Raw genomic sequence first — 10,795 nt, forward strand, 5'->3', positions numbered from 1 at the left:
ACCACCAATTTTGTTATTGTTGTTCTTTAATTTTTATTATTGCTAATCTAATTTAATTTTTTTATTTTTTATAGACTAATCTAATCTTATCTTAATTTAATTATAAGAAAATAAAATAATTTTATAATTAATGTTAAAAAGATAAAAATATTAAGAATAAGAGTTATTTAATTGTTTTAAAAACTTAAAGTTTATATTAAATTTATAAAATTATCTTTTTTAAAGATTATTTAAAATTAAAAAAGATAAAAATAAACCGTATAGCCTCTTATAAATTTAGGAAGCGAGTGAAAAAGAAAAACACGTCGGTCACTCCACCTTTTATAAGGATTGTTCTTTAATCCTTATATTGTGTTGCGTAATTCGAGACATTGACAAAGAAAAAGACGCAAAACGACCTCGTTTCACAGGTTCGATGACGCTTTTCCTTTTCCTTTCTCTTTCTTTCTCTCTCTCTCTCTCTTACTGTTACTGGGTTTTCTTTCTTTATTATTATTTTTTCAACGTAGCTCGGCGATTCTGGACTTAATTAATTGTTTAATCTTAAAATCCTAATTCTGAGCTCGATAAATTTCAATGCTGGCAATTTATATTGGCTTCGCCGTTAATTAATTAATTGACGGTGTTCTTGGCTGGGAAAGATGGTAAAAGATTGAATCTCTCTGCCGACGTCTCGTTTCAATTTAGTTTCATATATTTGTTATTCGATTCTTGAACATTAAGTAGAAGAATTCATCAATTCTTGGACATTGATTAATCGATTCTTGATTGTGTTTCTGTTCTTATGTTCGTAAATGCGAGGTATTAGGGTAGATGAATTCGTTAAATTAGTGAATTTACTTTGATACCAATTTGCATGCTTCCATTAGGGTCTGTTCTTTTTTCTAAAAAACATAAGATATAAAAAAGAAAGAAAAGAAATTTATTGAGGCATAGATTTTGAAGCAATGAAGCTCATGTGGTGTTTTATCAGTGGCTCATTTTTTTTTGGATATGAGAAGCATGTGTGTGTTATGCATTATTGTGGAAAATGTGGGTGCTAGAGGGACTGGAAAAGGAAATTTAAATTTTGGTGAAGGTAATCGGACCCTCCGATTTGTGTACTCCAAATTTATTTAATTTTTTAAATACAAATAGGAGGGTCCGATTTGTGTACTAAAAAATCGGGCGGTCCGATTTTTGCTTCTGACACCATAGTTGCATAAAGTGTCTATACATTCCATATCTGCGTTCTATACCATTCCCCCTCCCACATCTAAATTAAAAAATGTTTATCAGTGGACCTTCTAAGACAAAAGAATGTTTGAACAATAGTGATGTAATATCAGTGGGTCAACCCTTGTTTTACTAGAGCTTTTACTTAACATATACATCAATTCGAAGAATGGAGTTAATTTTGATCTACTGTCAAATAAAAAGTTTACACAAATATATAAATAATGTATTGTTCTATTAGAGAAACTTTTTGGTTCAACTTCTCATTATTTAAAGAAAACATCATGTGATAAAATAAATGCTGTTGAACTTGTCTAAGAGTGAATCAAAAGTAAACTCAAGGAGATAGTGCCCACCGGAACGAAAGAGAATCGTCTTCACTAAATGCTAATGGATAAGTTTTCAATATCTTCCTAGTTAGCAAGCATTCAAATTTCTGTTATGAACACTTGATAGCAGAATGAGGACATTTAAATCAATGTTAGATGTTATTATTTGCTGCAGCTGAATTGAATCTATGGGTTGTAATGTAATTTATTTCCATATTATGATTCTTAAACTATTTTTTTGTCATTATTCTTATCAATTATAAGATTGTTTAAGTTTCTGATAATCCTGTTTGTTGTCGACTCTGTTATTCTGATATGATATGACAAAAATCATGGGATTTCATAAAACTAATATTTGTTAATTTTTTTTTAGTGGATGGTGTAGCAAGATGAACCCAAGGGGTTTTAATCTTGGGAGCACCTGCAGACAAATGCCAAGACATTCGCCATCATTTGCACCAATCCTGCCTCAGGATGGGGGTTTTCACTTGAGCCAGCAGTATGTAAGGAATCAAGTAGGTTTCTCGACAGATTGGAAGGAGCATCCCAGAATTCACCACTGCCGTAATTTTATTACAAGTAGAATGTAAGTGATATAAATTTTAAGTTAACCTCAACTTATTTTGCTTAATCCATGTATTGAGACTAACGGAATTTGAAATTCAGCAAGACAATGTTCTGCTTGGAAGGATTTCATGATGAGTCAGCATTACAGATGGTAGATATTATCGAGTACTGGCTATTTCAATATGCTACTTCAGAGGTTTGGTCCTTGAGTTTCTCATTTTTGGTTAATAAAACTATAAAAGGATGAAACACAAACCCATATGCATCACAGATATTTATTGACCTTTTTTACTTGTGCGTCTGGCAGGAGGAGTATATGAACCAGGAGACATTAGGACAGCGAATGCAAACTGTGATTCAGAGGTTGCACGAGAAAGATTGCAATAGCACTATCAATCCCACTTCACTGCATGCCATGTCTAATGTTTGTCTAGCCGAACCTACTTTCCAAAATTTAGCTAGTCCTAATATTGTTCATGAGCCAGTATGCATTGATAATAGAGACTGTTTGGGGACTATCCAGAAAAGTGAACCTACGATTTTTCTAACAACCATGGGAAAATCCCCTCTTACTGAATCTTTAAATTTGTTCTCCAATCTGGATGTCTCAAGAGAAACACCAGAAGTCCCCAATCCTTTCCCTGGCATGAGGTCTAGCTGTGAGCATTTAAGCCTAAGGGAATATCACCACCAGAAGTTGGATTTTCATCAGAATTCAGAACATTTTATGCAGCCGTATGAGCTTTGTAGTAATGCTTCTATCCCTCAGACAAGTTCATGTTTTGTTGATCAAGACCAGCAATGCTATCCGATGTTAGGAAATAAAACATTGAACGAGCCTCAGATTCCTACAACACTTCTTACTGGAGTTGATCAGTTCGCTTCAGCAAGCGCGGCCGGTCATTTCTGTTTGGATGGATCCACTGTAAATTCAGACAGTGGTTTGAAAGCTTCAGTTGAACAGAGGATCATGCTTGAATATTTTCGGTACAAGAACTTAAACAATGTCTCAGGAGATAGTCCAATTCCGTTTACTAATTATCTACATTTAAGGGTTTGTAGCAATGGGATTTGTATCTGTGACCAGTCTATCAAGCTGTCTTTTCATTTGAAATACTGTCAGAGTGTTCAATGTCAAATATGTTCCCAATGGAGATTACTATGTGTCAGTGGAATTCCTGAGTCTCACTTGGAACATACAAATTGCATGATTTTGGATTCTGTTGAAACAGATATCAATGCTCCATCTGGTATCTCTGACGTCGTGCCACCACCTACCAAGAGACTAAAAGTGGATCCTGCCAATATAGTTTCTGATCCATTGACTCAAAAGATGGGTGAACCTTTTTTTAAGCCTGTAGGATTTCCACAGCTGCAGCAACAACCAGAGTCTCCCCCCTCTTCTATCCATTCTGAAGTTACATCATGCAGTATGGAACAGTATACAAATCCGAATCTTGATTCTGTAATTAGCGAGATAAAGATCAGTACAATTGATGGCACCTCTGGACATACTTTCAAGAGTAACAATATTTCCTCCGAAGGCTTAGAAGGTGATCACATATCAAAGGAGTCAAATGCAAAAGATCGTGATGTTACAGCATGCAGTAATTTAAAGGAAAATGTCATTAATGAGACAAAGAACATTTCAACTGATGACATAGTCGGGCAGACTTTCAATAGGGAAAATATTCCCTCTGAAGGGTTAGAAGCTGATCACATACCAGACGGGTTTAAACCAAATGATGCTGCTGTTACAACCAGAAGTAACATAAATGAAAATCTTGTTACTGAGATAAAGAACAGTGTGGCTGATGATAGAGATGGGCACACTTTAAAGAAACCAATAGATCATGATGTGACAGCCAGAAATAACCTAAAAGAAAGTGTTGTTGAAGATATAGAGGAGGTACAAGCTGGAATTGAGTTCAACCAGGGTGCGAAAAATTCTAAGAAAGTCATTGAGCTGAAAGCCCATCAACAAAAGGAAATAAGGTCTTCAAATAGTGTCTCCTTAACTGAGTTTTTCACTAGCGATCAGATAAAGCAGCACATTATGAGTCTCAGAATGCAATTTGGTCATGTAAGTTCTCCATCTTCAAGTGTTTGGTGTTAGTTGAATTGTTGTCCAATTCTTCCCTGCTGAAACTACACAAAAATTATTTTGCAAATTAATGCTGATAAAAATCTGTTCACCTTTATCAATCAGTTTGAAATCATTCTTGTGTGATGATAAAATTTATTCAGTTTTTCTGTTCATTTTATGTTTATATTTGTTTATCTTCCTCTTTTTCTTTTCTTTTTTTTTTTTTTCTTTTTTAACGTGAACCTTGCCATGCATTTGTTCTATGCATGATCTGCTTGATCAGCTTTATTGGGATTATACACGTATTTGGTTAAATCTCTTGAAACTTACATCCATAAATTTACTATCAGATAACTGTGACATTAAAGTTTTCCTTTTTTAGGTGATTTAATTTCTTCAAATTAATCCTTAAGGTTAAATTCTTGTTTTAATAATTTGATGATAATTCCTTATAACGATTTCTTATTGGTTGGAACTTCCCAATATCTAGGGAGATTAGTTTGTCTTGTGTCAATAATAAACTGAAATTACTGAGCTCAGTAGAGGCCACATCTTCTTTTCTAAGGATTTCTTCAGCTATAAGAGTCTATTCTTTAGGAAATAAAAACACAAAGTTTTGGAAAAGTTGGTGGTTCATACTTGATCGTTAATATGTTATGGAGGCCTCCTTAACTAAGTGGTTTGAAGTTTGACACTTGTTGATTTCAATTTTCATGATTCAATTGAATTTAAAAATCTTCGAGTATCAACTTGGGAAGCACGTGATGTGTTATACTTGTACCTTTTAGATTTCTTTTGAACTTTATAAACCATAAACAAGCTGATGCTGCTTTTTTAACAGGGTTCAACTGAGGAAGAAAGCAGAATTGCTGCTAATACATGCCAATTATGTGAAATGCAAAAGCTTTTCTTTTCACCAGTGCCAATTTATTGCTTATGTTGTGGCCTTCGCATCAAGCGAAATAAATACTATTACTACAGAAAAACAGACGAAGTTGTTTCGCAACATTGCTTCTGCACTGCATGCCATAATATATCTCGAGGTGGATCCATCACTTACAATGGGATATCTGTTTCCAAGGAACTTCTTGATAAGAAGAGAAATGATGAAGTACTGGAAGAATCAGTAAGTTTCGTCTTCATGTACACTAATTCTTCTATGTTTATAGACGATTGAAACTCACTTGTATAATTTTTTCCCTTCTCTTTTAGTGGGTCCAATGTGATAAATGCAAAGGATGGCAGCATCAAGTGTGTGCACTTTATAACAATAAGAGTGATTTGGACTCCAGTGCTGAGTATATATGTCCCAGATGCCGCATAAAGGATATCGAAAATGGAACCCATGTACCCTCACCGGAGTCTGCATTTTTTGGCGCTAAGGATTTGCCAAGCACTATGCTTAGTGACCACCTAGAGAAAAGACTTCTCAAGCGTCTCATGCAAGAGAGAGAACACTGGGCAAAAGAAAAAGGGATTACAGCTCTTGATGAGGTAAGACAATACTATGCAATTACAGTAGTTGAATACCTATGTGGTGTTGCTATGTTTCAGCTAAACATGTTGTTCTTATGCAGCCAATCAATTAAATTGGAAATTGTAGCGTACTAGTTCTGATACTAATTACGTAGAGTCTGTTAAAATAGCTGTCAATCAATAGGCTGCAATGTAGATATTTTCAGATGTAGCATCATATTCTTCTCATAATATTATTCTTGATCTATATCAGTTGCTTTTTCATTATCCTTATTCTTTTGAGAAAAGATGTTTGGGTATTTATTCTAAAAGGCTGCATTTTCTGACTTTTTCCATGTATCACTCCAAATTACCAGGTTCTTGCAGTAGAAGATCTTTCTGTTCGAGTCGTATTATCTGTTGACAAACAATTGAGAGTGAATAAGCAGTTTCTGGACATTTTCCCAGAGGAGAATTATCCTGTCGAGTTCCCCTATAGGCTGCAAGTAAGTTTAGATGTTAGCTAATTGGTCATGTATTTACTTCCAATTACTTCTTCAAGACTAAAACTATCTTGATATCACCAATTCACCAACATTTCGTCCATATTGTTCTGAAGAAATGATAGCAGTTACTTCTGTATCAGGTTATTCTTTTATTTCAGAAGATTGAAGGAGTAGATGTATGCCTCTTTGGAATGTATGTCCAGGAGTTTGGCTCGGATTGTGGCTATCCTAATCAGCGTTCAGTATATATTTCATATCTGGATTCTGTTAAGTATTTTAGGCCTGAAAGAGAGACTGTGACTGGAGAAGCTCTTCGTACCTTTGTTTACCATGAAATATTGGTAGGTTGCTTATAGAATAAAATGTTCTTTCTTTATTATTATTTATTTAAACTACATTTCACCTTGGTTTCATTTACCAAGTTATTACATCAGTCACACCTACCTATCCATTCATTCTATTTATTATTTTCCTTTTCACTTTTTCTGTCATCAAACAGATTGGATATCTTGACTATTGCAAGAAACGAGGCTTCACAACTTGCTATATATGGGCCTGTCCTCCTTTGAAGGGGGAAGATTATGTATTGTATTGCCATCCTGATACTCAAAAGACTCCAAAGAATGATAAACTGCGGCGCTGGTCTGTCTTTCTTTTCCCCCTTATGTGTTTATGTATTTTGAATTATCATGTTATTCTTTGTATACTTTAATGTTATAGACTATAGAGAGTATATCACTGTACATAATCTATGGGTGTTATCTTTTGTATTATTTTTTCAGGTATCATTCAATGCTAAGAAAGGCTGCTGAAGAAAATATCGTCGTTGGTGTAACTAACGTATACGAACATTTCTTTGTACCTTCTGGAAAATTTGACTCCAAGGTGACTGCTGCTCGGTTGCCATACTTCGATGGAGACTTCTGGTCTGGTAATGCTATGGATCTTGCTAGGAAAATTGAGCAAGAGAGTGGAGGAGATTATGAGAAGACCTTGAAGGAACAAGTAACAAAAAGAACTTTGAAGACCATGGGATATGTAAATCCTTCAAAGGGGAGTGCCAAGGACATTCTAGTGATGATAAAGGTATGCAGTAGCGTTCACTCTTCATAGTTGATATTCTTAGATGGCTCCATCTCATTATTTCTGGCCTTCTGGGACTTTGAAGTGGTTACCAAATGAGATGCTGAATGACTCTTCATTTTTGAATATCATAATCATTCCTCTATATGTTGTATCTTATGTAATCCTTTTTTATTCCATTCTACTCCCAATTTTCGTATCTTTCTGATGGCAGATTTAGGGTTTTAGTAGCAGAAGAGAGGATAAGGATCTGATTTGTCTGTGTTTTCATTTTCTGTTCTTGTTTTTAATGTCTTCTGTTTTTAGGATTTTGTGAAGGAGAAAGCGAAAATAGGAAATGAAAACAAAAAATATAATTTTATTGTCTTCACTTCTTTTATACATAAAATCCTGAAAATAGAAAATGTTTTCAAACCAAACAGACCCTACTTTTTTATAATTACAAGAAGCTTCACTTTATCAAAATAAAAATTACCTTGTTAGCAACATAAACCATATATCCGTGTTTCTTTTTGTGTTGGGACAACAGTTACCTATTCCATAGTCAAGTGCAAAACCTGTTCACAAGAGCAGAACCTGTTCGATTCATATCAGTTTATATTTGTTCTCTTAGTTCATTAGAACAAAGATAGGTAGTAATGCAATGCAGCAAACTGAATTACCCATGACATTATCAGTCTACAACTTCTATGGATATATCATCTGCAATACAACCTTCACTACTGTTTCCCTGACAATTCTGTAGAGCTGTGGATTTTTAACTGTCTATTCCTTTACTGTAGTGTTCTGCATTCACACAAGGATATATCCTTTCATGCATAAGCATAATTGAATGTTGTATTGTTCTTCTCTATGAGTAAAGTTATATAAACTGATACTTCATATTTTGAAAGTGTAATCTGATCTTCCTTTATTTTCCTCTCTCATTAGTTGGGCCAAACTATGTTATCTTTCAAGGAAGACTTCATACTAGTTCACTTGCAGTATGAATGCATGCACTGTCACGAAGTGATGGTATCTGGAAGGCGATGGTTTTGCACTGAATGCAAGAATTTCCAAGAGTGTGAAAGGTAATGTTAACCTAAAAACATCTCATTTTTTCGAAAATAATTTTCCCTTCTATTTTCTTTCTTTTTTTTTTCTCTATTTTTTGCTTTCCTTCTTTTTCCTACACTTAAATGAGGGTTGAAGACCGGTGGGTCTAGTCATTTTTCATCTTCGTTGGATAAATTCACTTCTAACTTTTCCAAACAGATACTGGAAGAAATCGTTCATTTATGTAAATTATATATATATGGCACTCCTTGATTTGTCTTTACCAAGCCACTCCTATTAGCAGAATAAACACTCATATAAATAGATAATATCCTATTTATATGCAGAATTTAGAATGAAAAAGTAAGCTTTAATTGTATGGATAGGACATAAAAGGACCGATCCTCATTTAACATGTATCAATGTTTCAGATGCCACACCGCTGACTCGCACACTTCAGTTAGTGGGGAAAAGCATACATTATGTCAGGTGACTGCCTAAACATGAAGCGAAGTTCATACGATTTTTGTTGTTTTTATTGATTTAATTCAAAAAACTAAAGTATTCCTATTTGTTCTCATTTCAGGTTCTCATGGATGATGCCACTTTGGATACCAAGGAGAACGACACCATCCTTGATAATGAGTTATTTGAGAATAGGCCTAACTTTCTAATCTTCTGCCAGAAGAATCAGCTTCAGTTTGACACACTCCGCCGTGCCAAGTATTCCTCCATGATGATCCTCTACCATCTAAGGGCTCCTACTCTTCCATCTGTTGCCCAAACATGTAGCATTTGCTCTAAACACAATGTATTCCAACACAGCTGGAAATGTGATATTTGCCCAGAATTCACTACCTGTACAGCATGCTATAAGGAGAGTGGTGCTAATTGCCATCCACATAAGTTGAGTCGAACCTCTTCAACAACACTTTCTCGGTCAAGGAATCTAGAATTGATGGAGAACTCAGTAATGGTATGGAACTATCTCATTGCTCACACCTACACAGTTATTTATTACTACTAGTTGATTTTCTTCAATTATATATTCTTAATCTGCACACTTGCTGACTTGTCATGTAATTGTTCAAGCAGATTCAGAAACTGATGAAAATTTTACAGCATGCTTCTCGATGTCGCTCGAGTAAAACCCAACCCTGCTCTTACCCAAACTGTCTTCAAATCAAAATGTTGTTCTATCATGCCAGTAAGTGCACTGTTCGAGTTGCTGGGGGATGCCAAATCTGTAAGAAGGCATGGCTGGCTTTAACTATGCACTCGAGGAATTGTAGAGATTCGTCATGTCACGTCCCGCGTTGCATGTGTGTTACACTATTTTTTTTTCCCTTTTTTCCCCTTCACAACCTAGAATCTAGCTTCCATACTTTATTGCATTAAATATTTACTTCATGATGTTCATCTCAATCTTGCAGGGATCTGAAGAAGCATGCAGAATGGATAGCTATGCAATTCGAATCTCGGCGGAGAGCTGCAGTTGTGGAAACCATCAGATGTCAATGATGATATAAGCTTTTTGTGCCTTCTATTAAATTTAACTGGAATGTCATCAACAGCAAGCAAGTGTACAGTCTTTCAGATTTCTAGTTAATTTGTAAATTTAATACATAGTCTTTCAGATTTCTAGTTAATTTGTAAAGTTAATACATAGGTTTTGAGGAAGTGAAGAAAATTTTGTCCAAGAGTTTCTATAGAAAAAAGAATGGAATAAGAGCTTAAGATAAGCTAGAGCTGGCATAGTAGTATAGTGTTTCCTGCTTAAATAGAGCTGGTTACATCATAATTCTTTTGTAAATATTTGTGGTTACAAGGGTTTTAATTCATTACCTCATGAAAACCACCTGAGTCCCCTTATTACTAGCTCATTCTTAGGGATTTTATAACCTTATTTCTATGTAAAATAAGTCCTATTCTTTCCTTATATTAATTCAATTGTTGAAGGTTTAATTTAGGCTTTTTATACCTCTCTTATCTTGACTCTTCATTCATATTTCGGTTTTACATTCACATTTTGAGTTTACTTCATTAGATCCTTTTGCTATTGTTACAATCTCATTTAGAGCCTGTATGAGAAGTAGAAGTTATTTTTTTTGACTTTTGAATTATGAAAAAGTCTGTGTTTGGTATTATTTTAAAAAAAACTTTTGATTTATCCAAAAGTTAATTTATAGAAATTGACTTACCGAAAAAGTTAATTCATAATTTTTTGAAAAAGTAGAAATATATGACTTCTCTTTCTCAATATTGGCCTTCCACTGCTATTTTCATCCAAGGTTTCATCTGCTAAAAACACTGACCTTCGACCATCATTTTCACGTAATGATTTATCTGCTGAAAATGTCGATCTTCCACCACTATTTTAAAACGATGTTCTATCTGAACTACCTATTGTATATATTTCTTTCATTTTTTTTTATCATTTTACCACTCTATTTTTATTATTATATTTGTATTTAACATGGTGTGTGGTATAAAATTTCAGTTTTAATTTTATTTTTTTT

The 10,795-nt window shown here is 34.3% G+C and overlaps 1 protein-coding gene across 2 annotated transcripts; it reads left to right on the forward strand.

Annotated features, from left to right (window-relative positions):
* The first annotated feature begins 306 nt into the window (after window positions 1-306).
* LOC107471493 (histone acetyltransferase HAC12) lies at window positions 307-10,258 on the forward strand. 2 transcript variants are annotated; one of them, XM_021132676.2, is made up of 15 exons: window positions 307-410; window positions 1,918-2,130; window positions 2,211-2,307; window positions 2,419-4,194; window positions 5,039-5,323; window positions 5,410-5,691; window positions 6,030-6,158; window positions 6,299-6,499; window positions 6,658-6,800; window positions 6,941-7,244; window positions 8,172-8,311; window positions 8,708-8,765; window positions 8,863-9,252; window positions 9,372-9,598; window positions 9,710-10,258. In XM_021132676.2, the coding sequence occupies exons 2-15, from the start codon at window positions 1,934-1,936 to the stop codon at window positions 9,795-9,797; spliced, it is 4,317 nt and encodes a 1,438-aa protein (XP_020988335.1). In that variant the 5' UTR covers window positions 307-410; window positions 1,918-1,933; the 3' UTR covers window positions 9,798-10,258. The 2 variants fall into 2 exon arrangements, with proteins under 2 accessions (XP_020988335.1, XP_015946454.1); XM_016090968.3 differs by lacking the exon at window positions 307-410 and adding an exon at window positions 431-644.
* The last annotated feature ends 537 nt before the right edge of the window (window positions 10,259-10,795 follow it).

The sequence above is a fragment of the Arachis duranensis genome, chromosome 10 (assembly GCF_000817695.3).
Source record: "Arachis duranensis cultivar V14167 chromosome 10, aradu.V14167.gnm2.J7QH, whole genome shotgun sequence".
Classification (NCBI taxonomy): domain Eukaryota; kingdom Viridiplantae; phylum Streptophyta; class Magnoliopsida; order Fabales; family Fabaceae; genus Arachis; species Arachis duranensis.

Coding starts and splice junctions, on each gene's coding strand:
- LOC107471493 (XM_021132676.2), top strand. CDS start 1,934: ATGAACCCAAGGGGTTTTAATCTTGGGAGCACCTGCAGACAAATGCCA. Junction 7,245..8,171: donor ACATTCTAGTGATGATAAAG/GTATGCAGTAGC, acceptor CTCTCTCATTAG/TTGGGCCAAACTATGTTATC. Junction 9,599..9,709: donor TGTCACGTCCCGCGTTGCAT/GTGTGTTACACT, acceptor TCAATCTTGCAG/GGATCTGAAGAAGCATGCAG.